Here is a 20086-nt window from a genome sequence, read left to right on the forward strand (position 1 = left end):
TAGATTTCTAGAATCAAATTTATGCTTTAATACATATATTTTTTGAATATAATATATTGTTCTTCTAGGTTTTATATGGAATTGATTTTATTTTAATTTATTCTGTTCATCAGTTAATTATTTTTGGATATTATATAACACTCATAACTTATGTTATACGTTGGTAACATTTTAATTAGCACTGTCACTTTAAATCATGCTGTCTGAGATACGGTGCATTTTAAATTTTTTGGCGCCAAAAAAGCTACTTAAATCTGATATTGTGTATATGCATTTTTTTAGTTCTGATGAAGCTCGCAATGAGCGAGTGAAAGCGCTTAACTTTGAATTACATTGGAATATTAAAAGTTTTATATTTTTCGCTTCCTTGCCTTGTTTTTTGAGTGTTTCAAGACACAGGGGTTCAGCGTTTTGTTTTTGGTACAGGTTGTCACATTTACGCTGAGAAAATTCTCTTTTTAGGACTGAGGACAGGAGCTACACTCATTGAGGTCAAAATTGGACCACAATACTGACTTAAGTCAGTTTCCACCTGGCTTTCTATAGGAATTTTGGAAAAATGGACTATGGGGGGTATGAAGGAGCACTGGGGGCATTTCTTGGAGGACACTGTCCCAGAGAAACATCCTTGAAAGAGGGCCAAGGGAAAAGAAGTTGCTGCACTTCTTGTTTGAAGATGCAAACAGGTCACAGCAAAGACTACTCCCAGTAATAGAAAAAATAATGGAAACTTTTTCATGCTGATAGACTGAGGGAACACTCACCTGTAAGCAGCGACTGTGCCTGCCAGCTACAGAACTGATTTTCCTAGCAATCTGATTTGCAAAAATGTGTCCTGGTGACACACCCCATTCTCATGCATGAGTCACTTCTCAACAGAGGGAACACCTCTGCTTATTTATACAACACATCGCTGCCATGTTCAGCATAGAGGGCTAAAGAACCTTCAGGTAGGAAGCCCTGAAAGGCCAGCAGAGAAAGGATAACTCCAAAACACTGAGGTAAAACTTGTCCATTGTCTGTGAATGCATGCCTTGGACAGTTTGCGCTTGACACTACCCACTAACCAAGTGAAGAGTCATTCATAGTGACAGCCACTATGAGAGAGGGAACTTGGGAATAGATTACCCAGAGTTGGTTCTGGAATGTGGGACCATCACATGACAAGCAAGCCCTGGAAATCTTGATAGCTTACATCAAAGGATCTAACTGGGACCTGAGAAACTAGAATTTTTACATACAACTTGGCAAGTGGAAAAATGGAAGCAGTTGCTGTCATTAGACATTTGAGACTGAATTATTTGAGATGCTATATTCTAGAATAAAAACATCCTGTCTGAGGGAAGATGGGTACTACAACACTGACTGCCCACAGTACACCCTGTACAGATCAGCTTTTTCAGAGAATGCCAAAAGGGACACTACAGTATTCACCATAATTCCTAAAGACTGTCAGAAACTTAGTAGAGACTCCAGTAGAAATCAACCCGTTCTGTGTGACAGCATGTAGCATCCAGTCATTTAAGTAAGGAAGGAAACACTTTCAACCCCTTGAGACTTTGGTTTGCTGCAACTATGATGTACATTCAGTGAATGCACTGCAAACTGAGATAATACCAAATGGAAGAGTCTGGAAAATGGCTGCTTCTAACCCAGAGGTTTAAAAACTTTTTGAACTCCATGGAAATTTAATGCTACAACACACATCTTTTCAAGATCACAGAGTATAGCCAATCCACTCGTTGACACAGAAGGAAGGACGCACTTCACCCTGACCATCTGAAAGTTTTCTCCGGGGATAAATTTATTTAAGCCACTCAAGTCTAATAAAGGAATGAGGCCCGTCTAAAGAGAACAAGGAATAATAACCTAATCCTATTTTACTGGGACCTTTTGGTGAATCTATTTTGTAGCGGGTTTAATGCCCCTTTTTCTTGCCACACTCTTTTGATGGAATAGGACTTCTGACAAGGGGACATAATGGGAGTTCGGAAGGATGTGGAAGGAATCATATGGTTGGATATTACTAATCTTACCCACCTGTCTTCCATGGTGGCTAGCTATACTTGTAAGTAAAGGGAAAGACAACTCTCGATTATCAGTGTGGGAGAGTTGGACAAGATTACATAGATTAGACTGCTGTACCTCTACTGCTGTCAACTTTCCTGCTTCTGGGCTGGCAGTCATAATGAAATGTGATGGTTGCTAAATTGGTTCTTTCCAGACCTCTGTTAGTCATACAGAAACCAAACCTAATATAGGCTCTGTTGTGCACTAGTAAAGGTGCATAACAGACTCTACCTGACAACAGAAAAGGTTTTGCCTTCCTCTTCCATGTTCTCCAGGTTAGCTTTTATATTTGGGTCAAAGACAGAAAACCCACAGAAGGGGGCACTGCGTAAGGGTGCCCTGTTACACTCTACTCAGGTATAACTGGGCATAATGGAGAAAGTACAGGCGTGTCTACTTATCACAGATGTAGATGTCTGAGTGCCTTCACTGTTGCAGTAATAACTTTTTCTGATTTCTTGCTATGGAAGTCTGCAGCCAGCCTGAATGCCAGAGATTTTATCCCTCCCCCAGTCCAGCAAGCACTCTTACCTCCAACATCAGGACATTTGGGATATAAGAGTTGTTGTCCAACGCCACTGCTTCAGGTCATTCTTACACCTACAGGACAAGAACCTCACTCTGAGCCCCAGGCAAACAGCACACCCCACGCACACTATGCCCGGCAGGCATGATGTGACAGACAGCAGTAGACAGCCTCTAAACAGCATAGAGAACCTAATAGGGAAGGAAGGAGGAGTCCTCCCCAATGTAAAGCCAAAAGAGGTGTAGGAGGGAGGGAAAGGATATGGGCAACAGAGAAGACACGCAACCATCTACATTTATGGTAACTACACACAACAGTACTGTGTTTATCATGTTTTACTGCTGCAGGAGGATTCCCATACCTAAAGGGAAGGGTAGCAGGGTAGGCAGCACCAACAAGAAGATAGAATTCCCTGCAGGACAGTAGAGGCAAAAGCTACTCTAGCTCTAAAAGCAGAGGACAAAGTGTAGTGCCTGGAAAAAGTGTGGACTAAGGACCAGGTAAGTGCCTCAAGAATAGCTTGGGTAGACACTTACCTGATGACAGTAGAGGTAGCAGTGGTCCCTGGCAGAATGAATTATAATGCTGTCAGGTTCACTCTTGTCATGATGTTTGTAACAAAATGGGATGCAATTAGAAATCTATTTTTAAACAGTGTGTGTTTGTTTGTAGGTTATCCTAGTTTATTAGTGGCAGAGGCAACAAACAGCTGGTTAGATTTTCTGAGGATTTTGGTCCTATACTAATAAAACCCTCAACTACCTGTATATGTCCAGTGAATTGGGATTGAACACAGGGTCAGAAGTGCTTGGTCCACAGATAGTTCTGAGATACTTCAAGCACGAAGGAAGGATTTGCCCTCTGGGAAACTCCATCTTGATGGAATCTAAGAAAGGGCTCTGGCTCAGATATCCTTCTAGCTAAAATGATTGCTATCAAGAATGCAGCTTTGCAATACAGAAATTTGATACCTGCAGAAGGAGCAAGCTCAAGGGAGCAGGGTAAGCTCTTCCAGTACAAAGTTAAGGTCTCAGGCAGACACTGGGGCTCTCCTGGGGCTTAAATGGATAATTCCTTTGAGAATCTGTTTTACCATAGGATGTGAATTCTCTATCGCTGTAGAGGCAAGCAGGCAGATTTTAATCAAAGAGTAAGAGACTCCTTAAAAACAGTTCTGCCAGCTAAGAGAGTACCAAGTAGCCTTAGCTACATGGGTAGACTGCCATAGCTTAGAGAGATTAGGAGGAGGAAGGATAAATGTCCAGCAGCCTCTGAAGAATGATTTTAGCAAAGAGTGTTCTAGACATGGAAAAGGAATCTAGTTAACACTGCTTTGTAAAATTATGTACAGAGAACTAAGCAGCTGTCTGTAAAATGCTTCTAGATTCCATCTCTTCACAAATCAGCCATCAAAGTAGCCAAGGCCCTGGCAGACTAAGCCTTAACTCTGCCTAGAAGTGTGTTATTGTGGTGGGAACAGCAAAATGAAACAGCAGGGGTCAACCATCCAGAAACAGTCTGTTTTGACAGGGATTTCCCTTTTTCTTCCCTTCATAGAAAATAAAGGATTCAGTTCTGTCAAGATAATAAATGAGTTGTCCACACACATCCGGAGTATGAAGAATCTTTTCACCCTGTTTTTTTAGGCTCTGGAAAGAAGCAGGAAGACTTGATTAAAAGTAAAAACAAAAAAACACTATAGGCATAAATGAGGAATTTGTTCTTAAAGTAACTCTGTCACTATGAAACACCAAATAGGAGTGACCCTCCATAAGAGCTTGCAACTTAGATGCTCTTACTGCAGATGTCAGAGCAATGAATAAAACAGTCCTCAAAGTAATTAACCATAAATCAGCCTGATGAGATAGTTCTAAAGGAGACACAGATACCTACTTTAAAATGTTAACTGTGTAGAGGAAAAGTTGCCAGATTTTTCCTAGGTGGACTTAAATGTAAAACACATTCAAGAACAGCTTGACCCAAGACTGAAAAGAAAGTGGAGTATCCAGTGGGCAGACATGCCGAAATGGTCAATGAACCTTGATGAAGGCAGATAGGTCAGACGATAAGTCAGAAAATACTGCAAAAACAGTAATGCAGAAACCATGAAATGGGCTCTGGTTATTAGTGTAGCACCAACTTGCAAATATCTTTCATTTACCAATACAAGATTTCCCAGTAGAAAGTTTCTTTGCCTCCTTTAACACCTGATGCATGTTCAGAAAAAAAGGAGCCTAAAGGGTATTTAAAGTGAACCATTCAGACAGTCATTTGATGTTGCTCGTTACTGGAATGTACCAAACTCCTGCCATCTTGTGTGTGAAGAAGCTAGTGGCAATTGCCCTTGGCCAATTCCATAAGAAACAGAAACCACTGTTGCCTGAGCCAGAAGGCAGTCACAACAATGATCTTTGGATATTCCTTCTGAATTTTCAGAATGACCCTGGATATCAGTGAGAAAAGGTGGAAAGCCATAAAGGAATCTTCCCATCCTCTGGAATGAAAAAGCATCTGTTTTCCAGGCCTGCTTACAAGGAATCCTGAATTAAAATGTGTTCACTTATCTGTTTTGAAAGGAGACAGACATATCTATTTGAGGATTTCCCAATAACTGGCTCAATCCCAGAAGACTCCCTCATTCGATTCTCCTTTGTGAGGGTCTGTCCTGGTACTGGTCAGCTGGTCTGCCACTACAGTTTGCTCTAACAGAATGCAGGAAGCTTTGAGGGTTAAACATTGCTGAACTGAGACCTCCTAAGCCACCCTAGCCAGCCTGCACAGAGGATAGGACTTGGAGCCCCCCTGTTTGTTAATGTACCACATCACTGTGGTGTTGCCTGTGATCACTTTAGAGGTCCTGGTGACCACAGATGGTGATCAGAACGGACAGCATGAATAAAGTACAGTTTTGTACCTACCATAAATGTAGATGTTCGAAGATCCACATTGCTGCAGTCCTTACACTTGGGTAGTCCGCTGTCCTTGGTCGGCCCGAATATCAAAGTATTAGGCTGACGTCGGTCACGGCGCTTAAGACTGACATCAGGACGTCAGGGTACAAATGCGCATGACCGACGTCATATCCTCAGTCTTTTCTTGCCCCAGATGTCAGAAGACCCTAAAAAGAAAGGTCAAAACCAAAAGACAGCAAAAAACAACCAACCACCCTTGCACTAATCATATGTACAATATATACAATATCCACAATATTTACAACCCAAACCACACAACCGCCTCTAACTACAGAGGGGAAGGAGGGAGGTAAATTGGACTGCAGCAATGTGGATCTTGAACATCTACATTTATGGTAGGTACAAAACTGTACTATGTTCTTCATCTCACATTGCTGCAGTCCTTACACTTGGGTAGAATCCCAAAGCAGAGGTAAGGGAGGATGGCAAAACTATAAAGCAGTAGGAGCTGCCAAAATGCCCTGTAAAATTGCAGTGGCAAAACCAGCCCTAGATTTAGAGTAAAGTGGAAGGTGGTAATGCTTAGAGAAAGTATGCACTGAACTCCAAGTAGCTGCCTCCAAAATATCTTTAGTTGCCACCCCTTAAAAAGCTGTAGAAGTGGCAGTAGCCCTAGTGGAATGAGGCCTAATCCCAGCTGGAATCTCCTTACCATGATGGGAATAACAGAAAGCAATACAAAACCCAATCCACTTAGAAATAGTTTGTTTTGACACAGGCTTGCCCTGAGAACCCAAAGCAAATGAAACCAATAACTGCTGAGACTGCCTGAACCCTTTAGTTCTGCTCAAATAATATCGCAACTGCCTGTGTATATCCAAAGTGTGCAAAATCTTTTCCCCTTTATTTTGGTGGTTTGCATAAAAAGTAGGCAAATGAATAGTTTGGTTTAAAGCCACACTAGAAACCACTTTAGGCATAAAGGAAGGATTAGTACGCAAAGATACCCTATCCTTATGGAAAATTAAGAAAGGCTCAACCGCCATAAGGGCCTGTAATTCAGAAACCCTTCTTGCAGAGGTAATGGCCAACAAAAAGCAGTCTTCCATGATAAATATTTCAACTCGGCAGTAGCTGCAGGCTCAAAAGGTTGTAGAGTGAGTTTCTCCAACACAAAATTGAGATCCCAAGCAGGAGTAGGAGCTCTACGTGGGGTCTTATATTCTTTGCCCCTCTAAGGAATTGCTTAAACAAAGGATGAGAAAACAATGGTGGGTCACAGTCATAGTGAGCAGAAATTGCTGCAGCATGAACCTTAATAGAAGAGAAGGACAAACCTTTGTCCAGTAACTCAGTAAGATATTGAAGAGCCACACTTAAATTAGGCTTAGAAACATCAAATTCCTTTGCTGTACTCCAAAATAAAAATCTCTTCCATTTATCTGCGTACACTTTCCTTGTACTAGGCCTTCTGGCCTCCAAAATAACATTCAAAACTTGCTGTGGAAGCTGAGACCCTCCAGGGTTTAAAACAGAATATGCCAGGCTGTTAGGTGAAGAGAGTGAAGTTTGACATTGAGTAATGACTGTTCTCCTGAGACAGCAGGTGTGGAATCGAAGGTAAAGGCCATGGAGGCTCCCGTACCAGACTTCTCAGTAATGGGTACCAGTGCTGTCGAGGCCAATCTGGAGCTATTAAAATCATCTTTGGCTTGTCCTGTCTGACCTTCAGGAGTACCTTTGGGAGGAGAGGCAGAGGTGGAAAGGCATACACATGAAGATTGCTCCAACTGAATGAAAGAGCATCCACTTTCCAAGCTGTGGGATGAAACCTTTTTGTGCAAAACTTTGGCAGCTGGTAGTTTAGTGGAGAAGCGAACAGATCTATGTCTGGAGTTCCCCATAACACTGTCAATTTCTGAAATACATGAGGATCCAATTTCCACTGTGGGGATCCATAATTTGTCTGCTCAACACATCTGCTAAGGAGTTCTGTGCTCCGGCAGAAACCTTGCCTGAAGATTTAGCTGTAAACTGAGAGCAGTCTCCCACAAAATCATTGCTTGTCTGCATAGAGGATAAGAATGTGTTCCCCTTGCTTGTTGATGTACCACATGACAGTTGTGTTGTCTGTTAGAACCAACACCTGCCCTGGAAGAAGTAAATCCTTGAAAGCTATTAATGCAAATTGGACTGCTAACATCTCCTTCAAGTTGATATGTAGATGTTGAAGTCTGGCAGGCCACGTGTCTTGTACCCACTTTCCATTTAGATGAGCTCCCCAAGCTTTGTCTGAGGCATCTGTCGTTAGAATCTGACTCTCCTCTGGCCGGGTCACAGAGAGTCCCTTGTTTAGGTGACATTCCTGAGCCCACCACAAAAATTCCTTTTGAATGCAAGGTATTATCTGAATGACAGTGTCCATATCTTGGCAGTGCTGTGTCCATACATTTTTGAGATACCATTGTAGCTTCCTCATATGCAGTTTGGCATTGGGAAGCACCAGAATACAAGATGCCATGAACCCCAAGGCTTGAAGGACTGTCCTTGCAGTCAGCCTGGACTGATGAGACAATTGATGGAAGTAAAGAGAAAGATTCTTTTGTTTGTCCGGGGTCAAAAAGGCCATCTGGGATGCTGTATTCAGTCTTACACCCAGAAAGCACATGTCCTGAGAGGGTACTAGACTGGACTTTATTTCGTTCACAGAATACCCCAGGCATGTTCACAGAATACCCCAGGCATCTTAGCACTGCTATCACATATTGTAAATGATGAAGAAGTTCGTCCTTTCCTTGGGCCAGAATCAGGCAATCGTCCAAATAAGGATAGATCTGTATTCCTCTTAGCCTGAAGAAAGCTATCACTGGAGCCAGAACCTTCGTGAACACTCTGGGCGCAGTAGATAAGCCAAAGGGCAATGCAGAGAACTGATAATGAGAAGTCCCAGCCCGAAAACGCAGATACTTCCTGCAACTTAGCCTGATAGGAACATGAAGGTAAGCCTCCTTGAGATCCAGAGTCACCATCCAGTGATCTTTGCCCAGCAGAGGTAAAAGCTGTTGTAACGTCAACATTTTGAACTTGGGAATGTCCAGATAAGTGTTGAGGATAGATAAGTCCAAAATTGGTCTCCACGTGTTCCCCTTCTTTGGTACTAGGAACAGGCGAGAATAAAATCCTAGGCCCACTTCTGGCAGAGGGACCGGTTGTATGGCCCCTATTTGAAGCAACAGAGAAATTTGTTTGTGAGCCTCTAGTCTTTGCTGAGGAGGAACGTCCGGCATGCCTTTGAAAGGAGGCAAGGTATGGAAATAAAACTTGTAACCTTGGTGTATGATATCCAATACCCATCTGTCTTGGGTAATCAAACTCCAATTTTCCTTGAAGAGTGCCAACCTTCCTCCCAAAGGTGCTGCCAGGCAAGAAGGATCTGGCAGCTGAAAAGGTAGGTCATTGGGCCTGTTTACGAAAGGACTGGCCCCTGCCCTCACCCGAAGATTGTGCAGGTGAACTCCTGTTCTAGGTCTGAAGGAGCTCTGAGCTCTGCCCCTACCACGTCTAGATCTACCCCTAGACTGTGAATCATAAGAAGGGTACGTCCACCCCTTAGCAGGCCAGTTCCTACTAAACTTTGGAGGCTGAACTTGCAAAAAATCTTTAACAGCCTGCATAGACTTAGCCTTGTCTTCCATTTTCTTCAAGACTGATTCCACAGGTGAACCAAACAACACATCAGACTGTAAGGGAGCATCCAAAATCCTTGTCTTAACATGGTCAGATAAATTCTGATCCCTCAGCCAGGCGTGCCTGCGAAGAACTGACCCAGTGGCAGCCACCCTAGACGAGGCCTGTACAGCATCAAAACCACATTGTAAAGAATGCTTACCCACCTGTTCAGAGACATGTACCAAATCTTGTAATTCTTTACACTCAATGCCTTCCACCAGAGCATCTACCTTAGACTTCAATTGAGAAAGAAGATAGTTTTGATATTTCAACATGTGAAACTGGCAATTCAAAGCCCTCATAGCTAAGGTGGAAGACGTATAGACTTTCTTTCCCCATCTATCCAAAGCTCTGGCCTCTTTATCTGGAGGAACCGGATTTTTTTACAACAGAGGCCTTGACACCCTTAGGTCCCTGACTAACAGTTTCTGGGTCCGCCCTAGGACTCTTATAAAGATATTTATGAGCCTCAGGCACCCTGTAATACCTATCCGGTTTAACAGGAGCAGGAGGCAAAGAATCAGGATTAAGTGAAGCCTCTGCAAACACATCTTCCACAACATCCAGAACAGGTGGTATAGCCAAAGGCCTATGCTGGGGTAAAAGCAAAATTCCCTAAGCCTTTTCCTGGAATCAGAGAAGTCCTGACCTTCCCACTTAAAATGTTCCTCATGGAATGGAGAGTCTCTGAAAAGAAAAATCCTCTGGAGGAGAAGCAGAAGGAGTTGAATCATCTGCATCAGAATCAGAATAAGGAGAGTACTCCTGCAAGTCTTCAGCCAAAGACTCTGAAACATCCGAAGCCTGCTCAAAACTCCCCAACTCTGGTTCCACCCTAGGCCTCTTATCAGGAGGGGCAAAGAACCTCTAATCAAAGTAATTAAATCTTCTGCCATTTTAAGCATGTGCTTCTTGGGCACAGATCCTGATGAACTAGGAGTGACACCAACAGAAGCTAAACCTGGCCTGCCTCTGGGAGAAGCCTTGGAAACAGAAGGAGAGGGCCTAACCACCCTAGGAAGGGAGGGAGTACAGTAACCTGAGAAGCCCCTTCAGCCTGACCTGCCTCCTGAGAGGCCACATCCTGCAATATCAAAGTCTCCCCTGGGACTCCAGAGAAGCCTCGTGGAACCACCGGTTCCACTGACGCTCTAAAGAACCGGCGTCCGCACGGACGACTCTTCTTGCCTGGGTTTAGCTGCTTTGTCTTTGCGCTTCTTCGAAGAAGCGGCCGGAGCATCCGACGGCATATTATAATTGCACCGCCTCAAGACCAACCTGGCACAATCTAACCTTCGCTTAATAGTGCGCTTATTGAACCTAGCACAAAAGCGACACCCAACAACGCCGTGCTCAGGCCCCAAACAAGGAATACACAAAGTATGATAATCCCTATGCGGTATCTGCTTCCCACAAGAAATACAGTTATTCACTTTTTCTGTCATCCGTAAACCACTGAGGCAAGAAAAACTAAAATATTCCCAACGGGTACTTAGCCAACTTTGACTCGGTCTGAAACTCCGAATTCGAAAAATTTCAGAACGCCGAACGGCACTTGCAACGCTGCTTCTGCATCGGACCATGCGGCAAAAAAGACTGAGGATATGACGTCGGTCATGCGCATTTGTACCCTGACGTCCTGATGTCAGTCTTAAGCGCCGTGACCGACGTCAGCCTAATACTTTGATATTCGGGCCGACCGAGGACAGCGGACTACCCAAGTGTAAGGACTGCAGCAATGTGAGATGAAGAACATCACACCTCTTTCACAATGATGTGCTTTGGCCTTCCCTGTTTCTCCACAGACCTTGTACTTTTTCCCACCGTGGACACTGTTCACCATGCAAAATGTGATGCAACTCTCGTTACAAATTGTGAAGGGATGCAAGAGATAACGGAAAACCTAGTTTCAATTATATCTGGTTCCTCCATCAAAGTAAATCTCTTTTCACAAAGCCCAACACTGGATTCTGAAAAAAAAGTCAGTGGCTGCAGCTGTTGGAACCAACAAGTCTTTAGGAACCATTGAATTTTCCTCATGTTTAATCTGGCAAGAAGAATTATTAAAATCACAGATGCCAAGAACCCTAGAATCCTGAGATATTCCCACGCTGAAGTCTGAGACACATTGGAGAAGCTTAGGAACAATTCCTGATACAGGTCTACTTTTTTGAGGAAGGACTCCAGAAGGCAACCTAAAACAATATCCTGTGAGATGGAAGATTTAAGGTACATATTATGCATCATTCTATATTTTCCAAATACTAAATTACCAATTATGCTATATGCAAAACACAACTTGAATCAATTTATACTTATCAAGAGAAGTAAATAGAGCCCTAATGTAGCTTCTAAGCTAGACTATGCTCTCACTGCAATGATATTCCATTTACATGGTTTAGCACATTTACATTGACAAGATACTCCTTCCTTCCACCATAGTGCTCTCCCCTATTCAGTGCTTTTCTGTTTGACATGCTGCATTACCTTAATACCACATGAAAGCTCCTACAATCTTAAAATACATCAATAACAATATACTGCTGCTCGAGATCTGTCTTTTTATGTACAACACTGGTTTTGTTTTCAATACACATAAACCTGCATAATCAAAACTCCCAGAAGACAAAAGCTCCACATAATCTGCCTAAATACTGCAGCTAGCAAAGTGCTCTGCAGGTGCCCAACTCCCAGCCCTGTTTTTTCCACTTATATCTTGTCCTAATGAATAGGTCTGATATTTTGTACTTCACATCCACTACGACAGCTCACTGATTTTTCTGCAACTCTCTTTATGAAGTAATATTTCCTCATAACATACAAATCTTCTTTTACAATAGGATCTAGATTCAACTGTGCCTATTCTTTGTTTTAGTTCCCTCCCCATCTTACAAAAGCAGTTGAACAGTTAAACACCAAGTGTCAGTTACACTGATATCTGTAAAATTATTAGTTTTCTTTAATACAAAAGTTGAATGCCAGGAAGTAACTATTTGGATTTTGTACTCTAGTTGTTTTTCAACAATGAATAAGAAATCACCTGCAAACCACTGAAAGTAAGATCAAAAATCAAATTAAAACTGAATAGATCAAGTTATGAATAGGAAACAATAATGCTACAGCTTATCTGAAATTACATTTAACCTGTAAAGCATATACAATTTGCTAAGTACTGTTGAACCTGAACTATGAAATTAAAAAAAAAACATGAAAAAATTCTCATCTAAACAACTTTCAGTTGTCTTTAACATGCAGTTAAGCTAACAAATTACTAATCAATCAAGTTATAATAATGTTTGATTATAAATCAGAATTTTTATCTTACCTGGAGGCTGCAATCTCAGATTTTTGTTTTGCAATTGCAGCTGCTCTCTGTGCTCCTTCAATACTTCTGTCGACCTTCTGCCTTATTTTGGCACTCTTAAGAGGAATCACTCGCTTCTTCATGCCTTTAATCAAAACATTGTTTCTGTACTTTCCTTCCTCCTTTTGGCCATCAGGTAATGTAGTGCATCCATAGCCATGTCTGAGATTGTCTAGCCACTCACCCTCATATTTCAGCCCACTTGATCTTTCACTGATGCCAAAACCTGAACGTTTATCATTCTTCCATTCGCCCATATATGTTTCAGTTGTGGTGGCATCGATGTCAGCTTCAACAGGTGGATATTCTCCTCCTTCTGTACCATCCCCGTAGCTTGCCATGGAATTAGCATCACTAGCAGCAGAGCTCAACCCGGTTTCACTCTTTATAAAACTTAGTTTACTCTTCTGGCTAGAAAGAGAAGTTTTAGATTCTGATTTTGTTAATTTCCCTAAAATGGAACCCCTTCTAAAGAGTCCTTTTTTCTTTGATTTGATAGAGTCTGGATCACAATGGAGACTGAGTGCAAAACCACCACGTGTGATTGTAGCTGTACCAAAGCTTTCCTGGTTTGGGCCAAGGGCATCTTGCTGTAACAGGGTTCCATTACTATGTTCACTGCGCAGAGATGTAAGTGAGGTACGGAGAGGGGAGCGGGCAAGTGCTGCCATGCCATATGGGACACTCTGTCGCACTCCATAGCCATGGCGCATGCCATTTGTGAACTGACCCTGGTAGGTACCTGAAAATAAAAAAGTCACAATTAATTTCTAACTTACACAGAAGGACTTTAATAGATCATACAGATGGACACGATGATTCAGCAGCCTTTTTCCCTTATATCAATATATATATATATATATATATATATATATATATATATATATATATATATATATATAAATATATATATATATATATATATATATATATATATATATATATATATATATACATACAAGTGTGATGGCGTCACATTATCAGATAAAAGCAAAAAGTGTTTTTCCAAACAGCACTGTGCTGGAAATGTGTAGTATTCAAAGACCTCTATACATGTTTTCTAGTAAAGCGGTTTCATTCCAGTACAATACTGCATTGCAGCATGATCTCCATAACAGATACAAAAGATGATAAATACTGTATGTATGGTAAACTGCAGGTGGCATTCTCTACATCCAGATACAGTCACAGATAGACAGCACTCACACGGTACTGTGGTATGGAAGTTACATTTTCCCAGTCTCTGTACTCCTGCCCTACCTCTGTAACACAGCATTAGTAACACAGTTAATATCCTAGAGGTCATGCCTGACACATGATCATCCATCTGATCCAATGCCCATACAAATAAATAATGATGTGGCTATTATGATAGCGGTTTTGACATGCAGATGTTCACTGTAACAGGAGCAACTGCTAAGAACTGCTAGCTTTGATGGAAGCATAGTTCTGAGGGTCAGAAGAGGCAGAATGAAATATGCCTTTTGTTATTCTAACATTTGCCAAGAAGGGTGGGGATATTATATTTAGGTTTCTATTCTTTCATGGCCATTTAGTTAAGCAGCCTATAACTGCTTGTTCTTTCATGACTATTTTCTTATAAATCTTACAACTGTTTCTTTGTTTTTTTCAACGTGTTTGTCTCGTCTTGCAGCCTGTAACAATGATTGTGCAAATCTTTGAAAGCCATTGAACACCTCACAGTACACAAGGGACAATTAAAAAGCAGCAGCAATTATGCAATGAAATTCACAGGGAAATAAATTTGACAAAACTACATGTTTTGTACACACAAATCATCTAATTACTGTCTACATGTCCTCTCCGCGGTTGGGTGGGCGTTCGAAAGACATGCGTAAATGGGCATGCCTTCGTTGAAGGTTGAACGTCGAGCTGGCACTTTGGCGTTCGTGAAAATCTACTGCCAATCATTAGCGGACCGGAGTTCCGCTGTGGTGACCCCTAACCGGGAAAAGCCGAAAGACAACTGTAAAATTTAATCTGCTGCCTTACTTTAGCTGTAGTGCCGTAGGCCATTTTTCTGACATAAGAGTACATCTGTCAAATCTATATTATCAATGCACTTTAAACTCAGCACTGGCAGCCTGTTTTACATGAAGAATGTATCCCCTCATTACATACTGAAATGAAGATCCAAATTTTAAGCCAAGGAAGCAGACTCGAGTTCACAAAGAAAAATCAGTGCATTAATCCAGTAAACAGCAAACGCAGGTGGCTTATTTATTATTATTTACCCATTACAATACCTGCATCTCACACATTGATGACTTAAGAGTTGGGTGAAGCATATAGAGGAAGCCCTGATTAGTTTAATTCATTTTAAAAGTATGTCCTAAAGGAATGGTAGCAGAATTAAATGTGACATGGGGTACTTTATTTCATTTAAGTGGAACAAAAATGCAAAACAAAAAAAAAACAGTGAAAATGTCTCTTCAAAGAGTGTTATCATACAAGGTTCACAAGCATGCAAAAGGATGGGTATCTGCCTTTGGCCAAAGTAAATGGGACTTCATCAGACTCAGTAACAGTGTTTAAGTAAATAACTGCCATTAATTAGCTAGAAACACATTTATAAAATCTAGGTGGACATTTTATCTGATGCAGTCAACTATAACTGACTTTATATTTTATCCACCTATACTACTGTACTTCAAAATTTAAACAAGTCATATCTACAAAGCATAGTCAATTCTCAAAGAAAGCCCCATCTATCAATTAGGAGCGGGTAAGTTAAGAGCACATTCCACCTGGAAAGGCTTGCCTGCATAATGTATAAAGTCTGGAGGTTGTCAATCTTGCAGGTATCCTGATTGGTCCATCCATTGTGATTTTAAGGATCTGATGAAGCGTAGTTATCTACGTGAAAGTGCTTATCCATTGTATCTGTATTGGTTTTATCATTTTTATGCTTTATTAAATTGGAAGCTATTGCCATGGTTGTCCTGTCAGTTTTTTATGACATAAATATACTGATGTGAGGTTAGCGGTGCAAGGAACCAATGATTGCAGATTAGAAAGGCTCAGATATTACTGGGTAAATGAGGGTAAAGGAGTATAACAAAGGGGGGGGGGAGTAACATAGGGGGATTGGAGGGAGTTGAGAAGTGGTAAGGTTAAACAGGAGTGATGTGCAAATGGTGCAGCACATGTGTAGAGATAAGACTTGAGAAAATGAGACTTTCAATGTAGTTTGAGCAGACTTGTCCAACTGTTACGGGGATGGAGTTCCAGGTTTTTGACACTTGAGAGTAGAGGGAATAGCCTGCAAAGTTATTAGGTTTTGATGTGTGTAGGAGATCTTTGTTAGAAGACAGCAAGCTTCTGGGTGGGTTATATGGTTGACCAAGGTTGGCTAGGGATAGATAGTCATTTGGTTTATTAGATTCCGGATAACAGGGAGTTAGAGTACATGAGATGGTAAGGTAGTTTAGGCCACTGAAGGTCTCAGACTCAAACAGTGATGTCCTCTGTGGGGGAGGTGGGCTGCATATTTTGCAAACTTGTAGCACTGCTCAAGTTTGTTTAGTTGAGTTACTTGGACGTTTGTCAGTACTGGTGCTGAGTAAAGGAGAGCAGGTAGTAGGAGGGTAGTGGTGATGTGACATCTTGCACTGCTAGATAGGTAGGGTTCTGCCTATAGTGTGTGCTTCGTTTTTGCTATTTTTTCACTATATGTTGAATGTGGAAGTCAAACTTTAAATCTTCATCTATATAAATTAATAGTAGTTTGGTTTGTGAGACAAGTTTTACTTTGGTATTGCTGAAAAAAGTAATAGTGAAAGGCGCTTTCTTTATTGCGAGGTAATTGAGAGTAGATAATTGGTTCCGTTTTATTTGGATTTAGGAATAGCTGGGAGGTAGTCAGCCAGTTTTCCACAGAAGTGAAGGATTCCTGGGTCAGTTTATGCATGGAATCAAGACTGATTAGCAGATGATGGTAGACTCATACATACTACTAAGGTAGCATTCTTACCGGTCAGATGAAGGTCATTAACAAAGAGGCTGGACATGATAGGTCCAAGTATGGATCCTTGTGAGACCCAACTGAAGATGGGAGAAAGGATGAGATGTCAGTGAGCCATTTTACTGCTTGGAGTCTGTTAGAAAAAGTTAACCAAAAAAAACAGGAGAGAGAGGAATTGTCAAGTCCTGGACTGGAGAGTTTTCTTTTAAGAGTATAAGGTGGGTGACAGTACTGAAAGCTTTGGATAAAGCAAGGAGATCAGATAAAGGTTTACCATCATTTCTCATTGTGTTAACAGTATTAGTGAAGTCAAGAAGGGAGGGGAGGACAAAAAACATGCTGTGAAGGAGGGTCTGGATGCACTTCAAGGATTTTTGATAAGGGGAAGAGGATGGCAGTGGGTCTACAGCTGGTGAGTTTAACAGAATGACCACCTTTGTGGATTGTAAACATACACAAGATTCATTAATAGAACTGTTTATTAGAACTGAGACACGTTAAATGCATGGCCTCTGTTGCCATTTTTAGATATTCACCAGGATGACTGTTTTGTGCTAGGGAGGCGAGTTTTAGTTTAAGTAGTATTTTTTGATTATAGCAGTGGGTACTGGCTGGAGAGATAGGGTATTACAGAGTTTGCAACGTGTTCATGGCACTATTTTGTGTAGAGCTGTTTAGTATTGAAGAGACTGACTTAACAAAATGAAATTTATTAGCAATGTCAGAGTTATTAGATTTGAGTGTAGGTGAAGGCAGTGTGAAATGGTCAGGATTTAGAAGATGATTTATGGAAAATTAGAATAATTTGGGATTCTGATCATTTATATTTTGGAAGCATGTGTATTTTTTTTTAGTATGGTATTTGGTTCTTTTTTCAAGTACCTTTAATTTTTGATGGTTTAACAGAGTTTTGTTTGTGGTCCAAGTTTTCCAAGCAGCATTTCAAGTTTCATGAAATGCTTTGTACTTCTGGATAGCTGGGGCAGGATTTGACTTTTTTTTTTTTTTGAAGTGGGGCCAGCTCATGTAGAATTTTTAGGAATAAATACACCATTATCGAGTGGTAAGTGCTTTAAATTCATCCATGTGTCTTTGTTGAACTTTGAGAGGTTAAAAGTCACATTAAAGTGGTGATGATTCGCTATTTTTGTTTGCTTTCTTATGGTGAATAAAGGGCAATGGCTTCTTAAAGAGTCTGAGAATCCTGGTGTTACAGATTTTACCTGGAACAGAAGTAAGTATCCAGTCTACTCTAGTACCCTTGATATTTTTATTGTTGACGTAAGTTGGAGTGGTGATTATTTTATAAATGTATTCTGGGCTTTCATTTATTGTAAAAGATACTTCTTTAACCTAACTAGCATATATTGATTAAAGATTTTATAATCTACATGAAAAGGCAATCTAGACAGTATGAAGAGCATAGGGAGTAATGTCTGCCTGGTTTTAAAACAACTGCATGGATGTTGCAGGAAGAAGGCAATGAACACTGTCTATATATATGTAGCAAAAATTAAATAGAGAAATATTTCTTTTATAAACGTCTAAGAGATCATGATCTGAATCAGACGACTTTAAATTCCTTAATCTGAAGGAAATCTCAATCACTGTCAGGTACAAGCTACCTTTAATGCCTGCAAATGAGCATCTGAAATTTGAGGATGTGATATAATCATGATGATGATTACTTTTTTCCAAAACTGTCATTATCTACATTAGTGGGTCTTAGGCTTTCCAAACAAATTAGAATAACAATTTTTGAAAATCAGGGATTATTTGAGGAACATTATAATAAACAGTATAGAACATTTGATAACCATTAAGCAAGCAATAATGCCTGACAGGGTGTGTGTTAATGTGTAATTAATACCCACCTAGGGGTGTTCTGTGGCCCCACACCAAAGGCAGAGGACATCTACACACCTGGAAGGGCATTAATTACACATTAACACACCCTGGGAAGGTATTATTGTGCTTAAGAAAATGGGTTCTCTGTAAAATTGTTTTACTTATTTATATATTTGTATTACTATATTATTTTTATACACATTTTTTATGTAAAATAGTTCCTCCACCTAATGTTTCAAAGTTGCTGTAGTATTATAAATATTGAGGGCTCTCGCTTCTGGCTCCAAGCGCCCGGGTATCCTGACGCAACCCACTCTGGGGACAGTTTCAGGTGAGGAGTTTGAAATGAGGCGGTACACCTGTCAAAGAGTAACACAGGTGTCCTAAGGCGAGCTTGGGGAGGACAGAATCCTCCCATGAAGCAAAAGGGCAAAAGCTCGTTTGATCTTGATTTTCAGTACAAATACAGACCGTGAAAGCGGGACCTCATGATCCTTCTGCCTTTTTGGGTTTTAAACAGGAAGTGTCAGAAAAGTTACTACAGGGATAACTGGCCTGTGGCGGCCAAGCCTTCATAGCGACGATGCTTTTTGATCCTTCGATGTCAGCTCTTACTATCATTGTGAAACAGAATTCACCAACCAGAGTGTTCACCCACTAATAGGGAACATGAGCTGGGATTGGATAGTCATGAGACAGGTTTAGTTTTACCCTACACTGATGATGTGTTGTTGCAATAGTAATCCTGCTCAGTACGAGAGGAGCCACAGGCTGACATTTGGTGTAGGTGCACATACTACAGTGAACAGAAGGACATCTACTGCTATGGCAAGATTTTACACAACTGTACTATGTCCTTCTATACCCATTGTTGCAGTATTCTGCAGAAGAGGGAGCATTAGAAAGCTCAAAAAACATCAGAATGGGAGGGGGAAGACCGAGAAGAGCCCTCAACAAACCCACATGAAATGGTTTCAGGAAAACCTGTTCTGGACCTAGAAACCATATCCAACTTATAATACTTAGTAAAGGTATGCAATGAAGACCAAACAGCAGCTTCAAGGCTATAATTGGTGTTCAACCCATTGAAGAAGGCACTAGAAGAGGCAACAGCCACAGTGGAATGAGCTCTAAAAGAAGAAGACAGAGATTTGCCTGGAAAAGAATAACAAAATGTAAAGACCTTGGACATCCAGGAGGAGATGGTTTGCTTAGAAAAAGTCAAACTCAGAGACTGGGATGAAAGGAAACAAAAGTGGATCAGACTTATGAATGGTCCCAGTTTTATCCAAATAATACCTCAGCTGTCTATGAAAATCCAAGGTATGCAGAACCCTCTCACTATCAAACTACCTTGGGCATAAAAAGAGAATTAGTATGGAAGGGTACCCTGTCCCTATGAAAAAACAAACAAGGAGGAATGGCCATAAGGGCCTGGATCTCAGAAATCTCCTCTGAGTAAAAGTAAAAGCCAACAACAAAACAGTCTTCCAGGTACAATGGTACAAAGAAGCAGAATCTGCAGGCTCAAAAGGAGCCAGAGTCAATTTTTCCAAAACAAACTTAAGGTCCCAAGGAGGAGGGACAAGGTTTCCTTGGAGGCCTAATATGCAGGACACCTTTAACAAATTGTTTTATCTCAAAATGAGAAG

The 20086-nt window shown here is 41.0% G+C and overlaps 1 protein-coding gene across 1 annotated transcript in view; it reads right to left on the reverse strand.

The window, feature by feature from the left end:
- Window positions 1-20086, reverse strand: part of LOC122816911 (junctophilin-2-like) — a 671515-nt gene that overhangs the window by 503479 nt on the left and 147950 nt on the right. The window contains exon 2 of the mRNA XM_044089992.1: window positions 12563-13343. Within this exon, the coding sequence (XP_043945927.1) occupies window positions 12563-13343 (781 nt within the window). The remainder of the gene's footprint in view (window positions 1-12562; window positions 13344-20086) is intronic.

This window comes from Protopterus annectens, chromosome 12.part0 (genome assembly GCF_019279795.1).
Source record: "Protopterus annectens isolate FY-2018-M chromosome 12.part0, PAN1.0, whole genome shotgun sequence".
NCBI lineage: Eukaryota > Metazoa > Chordata > Ceratodontiformes > Protopteridae > Protopterus > Protopterus annectens.